We start from the raw sequence: 14,449 nt of genomic DNA, 5'->3' as shown, positions 1-14,449 counted from the left end.
GTGGCAGACGTGGCGCTGGCAGCAGCTCTGGTGTGAGATGCGGAGTCATTCTGGATGGCTTCTGGGGGAGAAAAATGGGCTCTCCTGCCCTCCCCAGCCCACAGTGCTCCGCTTCCCAGGGTGGGGGCATGGCGCCTTGACCCCCAGAGCAGGGGGCTCACCAGGAGCATGAGATTTGGAGAACCAAACCCTTTCCTCACCCCGGGTCAGTACCCGACTCCTGAACAAACCTGCCAGGCCTGGCCCCAAATTCGAGAGGGAAACGAGCCACCCTCAATTACAGTCTTGGCCTGGGCTACGCTTGGAGAGCGTCACTCCTGTTCACATCCAAAAAGGAAAATGCCATTTCCTCTGCAGCAAATGGAAAGGTTTTTACCAAACAGGGTCACTTTTGCCTCCCTTACACCCAGAAAAGTAACCCCTCAGAGAACAGTGGTAACGGCTTCTTCTTGCTTATTTTATCAAATATTCCTACATGGAAAAAAGAGAACAACTGAAACAACGCCCGCAACCAGCCAGCCCAAGCCCCAGCCCATCCCCTCCTGCCCAGCGCGGGGTCTTTGGTCATTTTGAAGCCTTTTTACCCCTCTGACCCCTTGAAATCAATTCCTCACGTTCCCTAAACTCGGCACGCACAAATAAATCAACAGGTGGGAGGAACAGCAGGTGCTGGTAGGACCTGACACAGGGGTGTAACCAAGGTGAGCAAACACCTGGAAAACCAGGATGGCAGTGTCATCCAGCCTTTCGCGTTTTAAGAAAATCACCGAAAACACTGACTCTGAGAAGGCGACCCAAAGGACAGCTCAGGCAGCTGCCAGTCCTGATCCTTCTGAACAAACGGCGACAAGCTAAGGAAACACCGTTTTGTGATTTTTATTGATTTTGTATTAGGAGATGTCAGCATCCCCGCAGGACCGTAACCCTCCGGAGCACTGAACACTCACAACCATCCCGCGCGTCGCAGGTTTGATGCAACTGAAAAAACACTAACTTTTCAAAATGGCAGTAAAAGTGTTAACACGTATCCTAAATTAGATTTAAAAAGCAAAGAACAAATAAAATTTCAGTTTAACATAAAATTTTAAATAGGTCTACACATAAATAAGAGTGTTAGTCTTGAAGTAAACATCCTCCATCAAATCTAAACCTGCTGGATTTCTAGGGAACAGGATTTCTTCCTGAAGCTTGCGTGACTCTTCTAGGGGTGGTGTAACCTCTCTCTGCCCAAACACACGAAAACAGTGCTGGAGAGAGCAGCTTCCTAGACCTTAAAATAGCAAAAAATGAACATTCTTTAAAAGGAATAATTTCAAATAGACTCATTGTTTTGATAAAGATTGCTGAACAGACTTCTCTTGGTGACGGCCTTAGATAATCAAGACACACAAGCCCTGCTGAAAATAATTTAACCTCCAAAGCTGGTCTCTGAGAAAGATTTTTAAGGACTTTCACAAAATCCTTCACAGTGTAAATCTCTTATGTAGAATATGTATTTTAGCAGCATTTTATTAACCAAATAAGTAACTGTTATGAGAAAAGGGAACGAAAGAGAGCTCTGCTCAGTTACCACCACTTGACAAGACTCTCCATCATTTTTCCAGGAAATATATTTGCTGAAAGATTTAGAATAAGATTTATTTCTATGAGCTTACCCAAATACTGCATGCTTTCAGTGAGCACGGAACATTGGGCCGAGGGTGGCCGTAATGTCAGCGAAGGGTGCGCTCTGACTGAGCTCAATAACCAACTGCTTCTTTAGAACAAGGAAGATGTAAAACTTGGCCGCAGCTTCTTTCCGGTTGTTTTTCCGACAGAGCTCCCGTAAACTGAAAGAATGCATGCCTGATCTCTTCAGGTGCTGCATAAAGAAGAAATCAGTGGGGTCAGCTTCACTGCCAATAAAAGCAGATCCCATCAAGTCTGAACTGAAGAGCTCTGCTCGGACAGATTTTCCACTTGAACACCTTGAATAGGTTCCTATCTCAGCATTTGCATTTATATAAGTGGCTCTTAGCATTTTATTGCCATAATATTGCTAGCACCTACATATGTTACTAAAATCTACACGTGCCCACAGTTCCACTGAATTCAACGAAACCGTGCTGAGGCGTGTGATGAAGCGCGCCTGTAATGGTTTTCATGATTCAAACAATAAAAATCACTGCGTCCCCTGTTCTTTGGGTACAGAGCACCAGCGGTATCACCGGCAATTTCAGTCACAGCAAACAAAGTGTGATTATTGCTTGGTTTTTAATGGCTACGCTTATATGCAAGTATTTCTTTATGGGTGTCGCACAGAACCTTTGAAATGCATTCACATAAAATAATTAGGAAAAAAAAAAGACAAACCAAGAAGACCATGAAGCCAAACTCCGGCACGAGGCTTGGACCAAAGTTTTCTGTGTTTTGTAGACAAAACCCGCTCCGCACGCCCTCATCACCAACTGAAATTAACACCTGATTTTGGCACCTAATTACAGAATCCAGCACTGGTACCTGTAAAGTTATTAATAACTGAAGAGTTCTTCTGCTCCACCTTTTTTCTTCACTGTCTTTCCCATTCCTTGTTAGCTCCTTGAGAGGAAGTAGAACAGAAGGTTAGACAGCATGTGTGAAAAGTGACATACCATGATAATAAAAAGGAGAAGAGTTCTGGCCTAACTGAAAATCCAGCTGGAGCTGGGCATTTTGATGCCATGCTCAGGATACCTGGGACCTCGGACACCTCTGCAGTCACTCTAGGCTTTGTGAAGCAGGAGAAAGACTGTTAACGGTGTTCTTTCTGCTACGCAGAGACAGATGGGGGCAACACCGCGTTGGGTACTATGAAAGTGGTCCCACTGCGCCGTAGGGAGGCAGCTTCACAAGGAGATACTGTTCTGCACGGCGGTGATTCTGACCATATTTGTACTGCTCAGAGGCCAAACAGGACGGTCAGAAATGTGGCTTTAGATTTTGGGCTTAATCTCCAAAGTTGACAGAAGACTGCCCTTGTTTCAGTGTGAGTATCCTCATAGTCAGTAAATTCAGAACCTTTCCTCCTTACAGGAAGCACAGTCTCTAAATAAGGGGGTGTTTCCCTCACAGACTGTAACCATTGAATGCTGGAACACACATAGCCCTGATTACCAAGCCATTAAAGTTTTTTACTGGCAAAATGTGTGCTAAAGATGATGTTAGTACACTGAAATTCACTGTAAGTTCATGATGCCATCACTTCTTTTTTTTTTAAATATTTCAGAGAACACAGGTCTCTTCTGAAATAAGCCGGAGTTGTCAGCTTCGGGTACACGTACATTTGGTAGCTCAGGTTGCTGTGCTTCAGCTTCTTGGCCCAGGGGATTGTTGGCCAGTGAGGAGCTCTCAGAGAGAGCCGCTCCATCCTGCTGTTAGAACAGAAAGGACGATCAACAGGCGTTACAATTTATGCATACAATGTAATTCTCAACTACAGAATTCTGCTCAAATAATTTATTATAATAAATGTTTTCCAAAAATGATTTCATAGTTGCTATTTCTACCATGCCCTTTCTCACACAGGAAAGGATCTTGCCGTAGTATTTAGCCAACAGCTGGACCTACAGCGACGGACTCGGTTCAGGCACAGACCTGACATTTTCTGCTCCAATTTTGTCATTATTTTTCAACTGTAATGAGTTTCATATTCCCTAAGAATGCCCTTTCATGTTATCCTAAATAACGATGGTGGAAATAGATAGTTATTGCTTGAGTATTTCCTCAATTTGAGACACCAAAGATAATTTTTCTCCTTTATAAATATGATTATCTCCTCGGTACAAAGAGGCTGTATTTCATATTAAAGTTCCATTTATACTTCGTAACTAGACTGCAATCTATGCTGATTAACAGCCATTTTAATTAAAAGGTCAATTCATGGTAAGAATCTTCCAAAGTGCCTATAAATAAAACTTTCGTGACACAACCTACGTCATGCTGTATCGGCTGTCTCTAGCATCCTTCTCCAACATATATTAGTAGCTTCTTAACATGTTTTAAATGGAACCCTAGCATAATATCAAACCAATGAATACATTTAGGTCTCTAAAATTTACGGAAACTGCTCACTATAGTTTCACCACAGTTATCAGCAGTTTCATTTCTGTTATTCAGTGATGTCAACACAAATGAATAATTTCTATTTTTTCTCTTGGTCTCCGGATGAGCTGACTCCTGCAGATAACTTGGTTCTTCCACTATCAGCATCTCTGTATTAACAAAAAAACAAGGTTTAAGAGGAAATTACTGTCAAAAAGTTTGAGAAACAAAAATCACACTCTAGTCTAATCATCTTTGAGAGTAAGAGCCAGAATGAGTAAATATAGAATAAATATAATTCCCAATAGGACCACTGAAGAAGAAGAACCTTCCAAGAGAGTTTTTCCTTTTCTAAAAGTTCATGGACTTGCAGGAGGTGTTATTGTTGATTAACTTCTGAGGCAGCCATACAGATTATGTTTCCATAAATGAGTGAAAGCAGCTACATCACCTTCTCAGGAGATATAAAATGGAACGTTTCTTCTTGCTTGATATTAACCAAAACACAATATTCAAGATACAAATAGAGGTTATTTGCATGAATTGGGAAATTTGGAGAGCAGTTGATTAAACTCAGAATAATTGTGAAGCTTTTTTAAAAACAAACAAAACACAAATCTGCAGTTTGGTAGACAATTAGAGAAACCAGCGGTGAAACCAAAAATACCTCCTTATGCCACAAGGAAGAAAAAGACTTGCATTTCATTTCTGATCTAAGGAACAAAAGAACAGTGAAGTACTTACAAAAACAAAAAACCCTTTTAAAAAAAATAATTACCAGGCAATTTCCTTAACATTTAACATTTTTGGCTTTTCATTTATAGAATACCGCACACAAACACAGTGCATGCATCTCTCAAACATTATGTAAAATAGAAAATATTTTCTAACAGCAATTCTGCAACAACAGAATTAAAACATTACCTGTAGTATCTTGCACTTTTCTTGTTTCTTCTGTTTCAGACTCCCTCCACATTCCCTTTCTTCTCATCTTAAATCCGTGACTCTTGAAGCATCTTGCAAACAACTGAAAACAATTATTTTTGTTTGTTTCAGAATATGATGCCAGATTATTTGCAAACACCAACACAAAGGTATGAATATCAGCTGTATATTAACTACTGCAACCTAGAATTTAGAAAGTTGAATTAGGTCATTCTGAAAACCTCCATATTTTTTAGAGTAATTTCCTTCTGCAGCTTCAACTTTGGCATTGAACTCCATGAAGAATCATCTTAGGAACAGCTTGGATCATTTTCCCTTGAAGACAGCCAGTAAGGAGGGATGAAAGGGGAAAAAAAAACATCTGCAGTTATCTGTGTGTGGATTTTTCTCCCCATGTGCTGGTGTGTGGATATTTTTCATCCTTATAAAGAACAAGTTGTAGTTCTGCACCTCGACTCTGAGTGGTGAAGCTGTGCTGCGGCAATGAGCCTGCAGAGCTGTTTGCCTGGAGACTCTGCCTCCAGCTCTCCCCAAGCTACACCACAGAAGAGACAGAGCGCAATTAACACGAGGCTGCTGCACAGAGTTCACATCGCATCTTTCCCTGTCAAAAGGTGATCTTTTGTTCACCTTATCACCAGCTCTAAACTTACAGCTTCTTTGAATGATCTGTCAGATAATACATGGGGACATGAGAGGCTCTGACTGATCGTATTTCCGTCAAACAAGTACATCTTTCTTCTGCAAAAAGAGCAGGAAGGTCCGTGGCCATGGGAAACAGTGGTCTGGCCAAAACCATAGAGTGAGCAGGAACCCCCTGGTCCTCTGAAGGGCAAATCTCTGACTGCTCTCCAGCTGGAAGCTTCATCTCCAATTGGGAAGTACAAAAGACGTTGGCACACCATGTTCCCAAAGCCATTAACAACAACATAATAATAATATTTAAGCCTTCTGTACCTTTAAAGTAAATGTAGAAGAAAGATGTCATCTCATATTGATTGCATAGCAAAACCAAAACAGAAATAATAAAACAAAGTAGAAAGTAGGAAAGAAATTGATAGAAATCTTACAAAAATGTGTATTTGTATACAATCAGACAGGTGCCAGCATGGGAAATGAAACATCAGCTCTCAAGTTTGTCATTTTTCACTTCTTGTTGGAGTGCTGAAGATTAAAGCTGTGAGCTCTACAGATGGTCTTTCTGATAAAGCAATTAGTGGTGTGTATGCAAAGGTATCCAAATAGACTGTACCGCAAAACAGTACTGTCAATGGTGCTCGTACCCGCAACTTGCTGGTTCACGTCAAACCAAGTCTGAAAAATCTCTCTCTGTAAGACCCCAGATGTGCACCAGCCCCATAATCTGTACAGTGGCATAAAAACCTACAAGGAATTGATCTTTACCATTTGGAGGTCATCATGAACCACTGGCTGTGTAGCCTGGGACAGGAGTTTATCCACCCCTCCTGATTCCTTCCACATCATTGTTTTTTTTGTTGGGGGTGCAAGGTCTAAGGTAGTAAGGATGTCCGTGTAGTTGTTAAGTTGGTTGTATATAGTGTTGCAGCTGAGTTCCTTCTGTACATCCACAAGCAACTTCCTCTTTCTTTTATTTTTTTTCCTCTGGGTGACAGCTAAACAGAGCAAGTATTAAAACAAAAGTCTAAGAAGGTCTATTCACAGAACACTTAAGCACCAAAAAAGCGCGGTGGATCAATTGCTAACCCCCTGAAACACCACACAGACTTGAAAATAAACGTACAAGTACAGACTTGAAAATAAATGTACAAGTACATGGGCCACTTCTCCCAAGTTTTCATAAAGTGTACTCTTTGTGTTCTTGTACGGGATATTCACATGTTTCATTACGGAAGACATATGACTGTTGTACTAAAGAATAGGGAACGTGAGGACTTAGCAAGAACACATGATATACCAACAAGCCTGAATAAGCTCTCTTTAATCCATCAGGAAGTTCGTTGTTCCAAGAGCTGCCGATGTACTCAACAGGTTTCATTACCTCCTAATTAATCTCTGTCAGTTTAATCCTTTAGCAATTTAAGATGTATGTAGTAAACACGAAAGAAAGACACAGATTGGTTATAGAGCCATCACTTCCTGAATATTATTTTGTCAGGCTGGAAAATTCCAGTATTTCAAACATCAGTGCCAACGTGAACTTGTTTATTTGCCAACAGCCACCCATGTGATAGATGACATTTAGATTTACTCACAGAAGAAATCAAACCTTTTTGTATCTTATTAAAGTTAGAAGCTCACAAGACAAAATTTTACACAGGCCTGAAAGTTTTAAGATTGTTATTTTACATGTAAAAATCACTGATGTGTCTTTAGCAATAACAGTTCTTCAGCTGAAACTTCAGTAACGCTCATGAATAGGCCGGGCTTGCACTGCTGGCAGAACCGCAAAGCTACAAAGCTTGATTCGGGACGTGAAAGAAATTGTAAGCAGAGATCTGGGCAGATCAGATGAATAACCTGATATTTTTTTTGTATAATAGTGACCATAAAACAGAGCTCTGACAGCAGGAGCAGATGAAATTGTAAATATTTTCACTAACAAGAAGAAAAACAGTCCTAGTAATGCAAACAGTCAGGAAGAAACTGATCAAGGTCTGACCTGTATTGTCAACTGGCTCAAGCACAAATCCCTCTTCTTCTCTCAGCAAAAGCGTTGTTTCGTCCATTGGATGACTGACTGTCTTGTTCGTGGTGTCTGCACCGTTGGACTCAACTATAAGAAAACCCAGCAAATAACCCAAATTAAAAAAAAAAAAGTTTACAAGAAGGAATAATTTTCTCAATCTCATGACATAGAATAGTATCAGGCAAAAAAGATCAGAATTAGAAAACTGTGAATGTGAGTAACTTTAGGCACTAATACAGGAACAGAGGGTTGGTGTAAGACAGAGCGGACACTGCAAACTCACTGTCTGCACTGTTCTCTGGTAGGTCTGGTGACAAAGGACGTTCTTCCTCCTTATCAGGAATGTCTTTATCTAGGCCATTTTGCTCATCCCTCAACAGGATTTCTTAAATACAAAATGCATAGTTTTAATCATTCTAAGCCTTAGTAGTCACGAAACAGCCTGATCCAGCCTAATGTTACTTGTTTAAGGATAATTCTGTGCAAACAAGAAAAGCTCAGCTTCCACAGATGCCTGTCGATGATACGTCTGCCTTCAACAGTACAAGGAGAACATTAGTCTTAATTTTGAGACTTCCACCTTTCATTTGAAAACTATGATATTGAGATTGTTTAAAAGGTACAAATCTATAAAGGTTTACGTAAATACTCTAAACCATAAAGATGTAGAAACTACTTTGCTCCCTTCGTTATTACAACAATAAAGATAAAAATGCTGCAATATTTCACCTTTGAAAATATAAATTATTAAACATTAAGTATAAATTGAATGCCTTTAATTCTAAAGAACTAAAATACCTTCTTTAATACAATTTCACTTGGCAATATCTAAGTGATCATAGATTTAGTGACAAGTAGGGAAAAAAAGGAAGTATGAAAACAACAAAAATATAGAATTTACATTTGAAAACAATCACTTTCACACTGCCTTGTTTATTTTCCTGTAAGAATAAAAATATTTGGAAAGAAACTAACGCTGTTTATCTGGGGCAAACCCTACCAATCATATCTGCAGCATTCTCCTCATCTCCAAAACAGTCGTGCTCAAAACAATAAGTATCTTCATGCAGCGCAGACCTGTCTCCACTCACACTCGCTGAGTCGGGATCAGCCACAAGACTGTTACCGCTCATTGCGATGCTGATGTCAAAGCTCTGTTTTCTCAGTGCGTGTGGTTCTTCATCTGAATAAAGACAGAATTTCTATACTTCATCTGCATGAATTTTTGAAACATATTTATCCATTTCCTAATTTTTCAAATAATTTTTTAAAAGATTGTAAGATAGCCCATACCTCAAATGGAATAAACAATAAATAATTTTAGCTAATTCAGTAAAAAGCAGAAAATGTTGGGTTTGGTTCTCAGTCTCCAACATCATATTACTTAAGCAGGGTACTTAGACAAAAATTTAAACGTAAGACAGTATGAAAGGCCAATCAGCACAAGTATGAAGCAAACGCACTTTTAATAATAGCTTCTTCACATATGGAAAGGACTAAAACTGTTCAAAATTTTGCATAAAACACACTTTTCCTTATGGAATATTTCTAATTTCTCAACTTCTCTCACCAAAGCTTCTATCACAGAGAAGTATATTGCTTTCGTAATCCTCTGTAAGTGTGATGTCTTCAGCTCTGCTCTGATTCAAGGTAAAATGTTCAGCAACATCAATGGCACTGATGAAAAAAACATTATAGAAAATATAGGGTGAACTGAAACCCATTGACCATTTAACCGGAATGTGATAACTTATTTCTAAACAGTCTTCATCCTGATGTTTTATCATATTCCCCGAAAAGATAACTTCTGTGTTCTATGGCACCAAAAGCACCCCAGCTGATCCTTCCTTCTGCGGAGAGAGCTGTTTCCCAAAGCTATTTCCATTCAAGCCACTTAAGGTTTTATTGATAAATTTCACTGCCTTGAATTTCCTCTAAAAGCTAAAAATAAGCATATGGAAAACAGGTGCTATATGTTCACTAACATCGATACCTCCAAGCAAGCAGGCAGCTGCCTTCTTTGCTTCCAGTGTACACTGAACAGTGCAGACTGGATCTCCCACAGCCGTAACAGCCTGATCACTGGGCGAGGTCCAGAGGGAGGGGACAGCATTCTGCTAACAGCTTTGAAACACTCCCCGCTCCCGGAACTCCACAAACCAACGATCCAGGTGTATACTCAGAATGCAACCCCCTCGAGAAACAGCAGATGTATTTAGAAGGACCCATCCTCCTCTCTGTATTTCACATTTTTCCACTCTCTTCTGAGAGTAAACTGGGACTTATATGAGTTTGTCCACATCCAGGCCCTGCTACCGACCAGGTGTTGTCACACAGAAGGCATGTAATCAACGTAACATCTGTAAATCAGCCCACACGGACTCCTTGGGCAGGCAGAAAAGGCACGCTTCACAGAGTTAGCACACTGAGGTACGTGAATAAACAGTCTTACATCACAGCTGTGCTTACAAAACACTAAACACTTACAGATCCCAGCAAACAGCATTTCTGATGAGGTACAGAGAAAGCCTCAGTGGAAATCTGTTATCCTGGACCTTTGGGGGCATCAGAGCCATCATAAACATGTCCTGGCCTCCTGCTTTTTATCAGTTTTTCTACATTAATACCGATTTGTGTCAGAAAAGTGAAAGAAATATGCTGACTTTTCATTGGGAGCCAAGCTGACTACTGCTGATAAAATATCCTTGGCTCCAAAGAGCAATGGAGCAGAACTTAAAGGCAGTTGCACAACAGAACAGTGCAACGCTGCGAGGTAACTAGCCAAAGCTTCCATGCTCTTAACAATAGGATTTATACAAACTTTTCTGTCTTTTCTTGAGGTCATAAGCTGTTTGCAGGCTTTGCTCAGATAATTTAAAATTAGAAAATCCTGAAGTCTAAGTTCAACACATTATTTCATTGTTGGTTAAACGGACTTTGAGGAGCTCTGCAACAGCACAATTCTGTGACTGCAGCCTGGTAAAGCTGACTGGGAATTCAGGAGAATTCAGTTCAGATCAAAACAATTCCATCTGAGGCTCGATCAGATAACAGCAAGGATATATTTCACTTCTGCAAATATTAAAATAATGAATAAAAACTAGGGAAGCATTTACTTTAGGTCAGGTAGTGGTGTTTCAAAATCATGAAATTCTTCAGGTAATGTAATGGACTGATAAGCAGCCTCAAAGTTATCTTCCGGAAGGTCAACAAGTCCTAAAATAAACAGAAAAAATAAGAAAATAAGTATCAATAAAATAAAAGCAGTGTTCTCCCAAGCGTGTCTAATAAGACTGTAAACCCGTCAGGAAGGTCTGCTGCCGTTCTCAGTAACAGAAAGGCAAAGCTTAGGCACTTTGGCAACAGGACTGCCAAGTGGAATTAAAATCCTTCGTTTACATGTACTTTAGGAGCCATATTTTTTACAGACAGATGCAGAAGAGTCTGCTGCTACAGGAGCTGAAATACTGTCCATACATTGGGTTTATGAACAGCTACTTTAACTCCCTGAAAGATTCTCCCAGCTGACATTTGCCCTGGAGTCTGCCAATGAATTATTGCATTTTCTTGTTCTCTCCAGTGTCCGTATAACGCTATTCTCCAGCATCAAATAATTATGAAGCGAGACTGCAAAGACTTGGTAATCAGAGAATCCCGGAACAATTCAGGGGAGAAGGGATTTCTGAAGGTCAGCTCATCCAACCTTTTCCTCAAAACAGAATTAATTTCCAAGTCAGATCACTTTTGACTATTTCTGCTGATGGAGATTCCACAGCAGCCCTGGACAGCCTGTTTCCTCATTTTACCACTTCCACTGAGATTTTTTCCCCCCCTTATATCTAGTTGGAGTCTCCGTTGTTGCAGTTGTGACCGTTGTGTCTTTGTGCAGCCCTCTGTGAGCTACCACAGTATCTATTCAAAATAGATAACTACTGTGCACTTACCTTAAGTGTTTCTTCTAGAGATTGACAAATGTTTACAAATATTAACTAACTAATCACCATCGTACCCTTGAGAATGCTGCAGAGCAGGTATTTGCTACTCTGCTAACAGACCAGGTCACAAAGCACATTAAGGCTGGCAGCAGACGCTGGTGTCCTGTTCTGAGCCTTTTTTTTAGACAACAGTGCCTCCCCGTTTGGTGCCTAAGTACGACAGACACACAGCCCGTTGGAAAAGGATCCAGTCATCTCTGCTCCCTTCTCGCTGGCTGCATGGCTCGAGCTCAACACACACTGTCAGTTCTGGCGCTAACGCACTGTTAGACATGTTGTTGGTGTCATCAGAAATTAAAATTAATTAGCTAGCAATGGAGGCTGAATTCAAGCTTCTTGTCATAAGACCACGGAAGATACTGCTTCTTCTCAAGGGGTTAAAGACCTGAAAATGGCATTAAATTAAGCCAGACTAATCATCAGCGATAGGCATCAATAAGTTCAACTTCCTTTGGGATCAATACTGTGTGTTTAATAGAAATATGCAAAATTAACTTTTAAAATGAGAGCTGTAAAGGACACAGATGGAAAACTGCAGAATTCTGTACATACCTGGGCGAAAGGATGTCTTCATTTTTGTCAAAGCCTCACTACAGTCTGCCAAGAGGTACTTTGCTTTCCTGTGGTAAATCCGCACCACTCCAAGGAGTAAGTGTCCAGAGGTTCGCAGAGCTATTGTAAACTTCAATGATTTAAAAAAGTTGTTCAGGAGTTAGTATTTTTGCCAAAACCATTAAAACTAAAGTATTACAAGTAGTAACAGAGTTCCCGTAACATACACCAGCACAGAGCTCTACAAAATTCAGTAGGACTTTGTACTGATATAGAGGATTGTTAACAAAAATTAATTTTCAGAGCCAGGAACTTGCAGTTGCTTCTGTTCCTAAACATTGCCATGCCGAAACGTGAGCCCTGAACTGATTCTCTAACTTTATCTAAAACAACTCAGCTGACTGCTAGTGAACAGTGTAACACATCCTGAAACAGAAAGTAGCTGCACATATCCTAGTATTTGACACTTGGGTTATCTGAGTGAGCAGACACCATGCCAATAGCTGGTGTCTATTTATGCAAATAAAGGCTATAACTATGTCCTTGTTTAAGCAAAGCCTTCCTGCACCAAACACACTCAACGTGGTCACATGGATGCTAGGCAGGACAGCATGCAAGGGAAAGTAAAGGGTACTTAACTAATACCTCTTAGAAAATGCTTCCAAATAGTATCAAGATCATTTAACAACACTCAGTTAATCATAACCCACGCAAGACAGACAATGAAATTCAGACCATCTAATATCAAGCAGGTATTATCCTGGAGAAAATAAAAAAATCTGCTTGCGCCAGCTGAAAGCCTTGGATCGCCTCAGCCATCGATTAGTGACAGTGCAAAGTGTTCCTCGCTGTTCCCTTGGATGCAATTGCAACAGCGAGGCCAAGGACTGAGTCATGGGTACTCAGCTGCCTGCATCTGTGCTTGCTTAAATCATACCTTCTCTGTGATACGCAGAGGACTTCAGCCTCCGGGACTGTTCACACAGAGTCTCTCATAAGCACTACGTATGCTTAATTATATATTTAACAGCTTACAATGGGGGACCTGGAAGAAGTCCACCAAAAGTGGAAGGATGGTTACAATATGTCAAAAGTTATTTATTATACAATCAGCAGAAGCACTCTCCTCAAATGGTCAGTGCACAATTTCACTGCAGTTTCCTAGTCCTTTGACTTTGGTTAAGCAGCTGACTTTTCAATCTTTTTGAGACAATTTCCTCAAATGCCAGCATTTCCCAGATTATTTTGAACAATACCCACGGCTGGTACTGAAAGTCTCCAAAGAAAGACCAGTGCTACCACACTGATGGGCTGGTGGTGCCTCATGAGCGGCTCAAACCCACGTACGGTGATCCCCTGGCCAGAGGCACCCACACAGCGCTCACTGGAGCTCTATCCGTGTGTGGAAAAATACATTTGAATATATTGTGGTAACATTTTCTTACACTGTACATAAATGTATGCCAGAGATCTCCAGGAGTAAAACAGCAAATAAAATATTTATTTAACTGTCATTTAACAGGATGGAGATTTTATCTGAGAACTGAATAAAATTAGAGTAGGAATTTACCTCAGATTAGTTCTGAAATAGCCACAAATTTGTCCTAAAGTCTCCACGATAGCACCAGTCCTGTTCCCTACCAAAGATCAACAGCCCTACACCAGAACTTACCAGAAGACACCTTCTCATTTAATAGCATACCTTGGGCGAGATCATCTTTTCAACAGTAGTCTCTAAATTGCACTCAAACACATGAGCTTTGGTGAGCTTCTTCTCCCAGTGGGCAGCTAGCCATATTTTGGCTAACGGCCCGCGCTTGTTGACCAGCAAATGCATGTAGAACATGGCGCCCGGGGCCACAGGCCAGCCCTGCCGCCACCGCCCGGGGCTCTTCCCCTCCCAACGGCAGAGGGGTCCCGGGGCACAAAGTGGGGAGAGGGATTTAGCAGGACCTGAGGGAATGGGGGGACCCAGTCGGGTGCTGAGGGGATGGGGGGATTTGGCGGGACGCTGAGGGGATGGAGGCTACCAGCTGGGCGCTGAGGGGAGCTGAGGGGATGAGGGGATCCTGCCGGGCTCTGAGGGGACAAGGGGGATTTCCCGGGCCTTGAGGGGATGGGGGGGACTCAAATGGGCACTGAGGCGATGAGGGGATTTAGCAGGACCTGAGGGGACAGGGTGACACAGATGGGCACTGAGGGGACAAGGGGGATTTTGCAGGATCTGAGG

At 41.2% G+C, this 14,449-nt stretch overlaps 1 protein-coding gene across 1 annotated transcript; it reads right to left on the bottom strand.

Moving 5' to 3' along the window:
* Positions 1 to 1,672: 1,672 nt before the first annotated feature.
* On the bottom strand, positions 1,673 to 14,065 carry RAD21L1 (RAD21-like 1 (S. pombe)). Its single transcript, XM_010077679.1, has 13 exons — positions 13,922 to 14,065; positions 12,220 to 12,349; positions 10,789 to 10,888; positions 9,243 to 9,349; positions 8,673 to 8,855; positions 7,956 to 8,057; positions 7,646 to 7,759; positions 6,409 to 6,638; positions 4,984 to 5,086; positions 4,090 to 4,229; positions 3,300 to 3,389; positions 2,500 to 2,577; positions 1,673 to 1,861 (listed from the first exon to the last, which is right to left on the bottom strand). The coding sequence occupies exons 1-13, from the start codon at positions 14,063 to 14,065 to the stop codon at positions 1,673 to 1,675; spliced, it is 1,710 nt and encodes a 569-aa protein (XP_010075981.1).
* Positions 14,066 to 14,449: the final 384 nt, after the last annotated feature.

Source organism: Pterocles gutturalis, unplaced genomic scaffold (assembly GCF_000699245.1).
Source record: "Pterocles gutturalis isolate BGI_N339 unplaced genomic scaffold, ASM69924v1 scaffold6928, whole genome shotgun sequence".
Taxonomy (NCBI): Eukaryota; Metazoa; Chordata; class Aves; order Pterocliformes; family Pteroclidae; genus Pterocles; species Pterocles gutturalis.
This window is presented reverse-complemented; position numbering and strand designations above follow the sequence as displayed.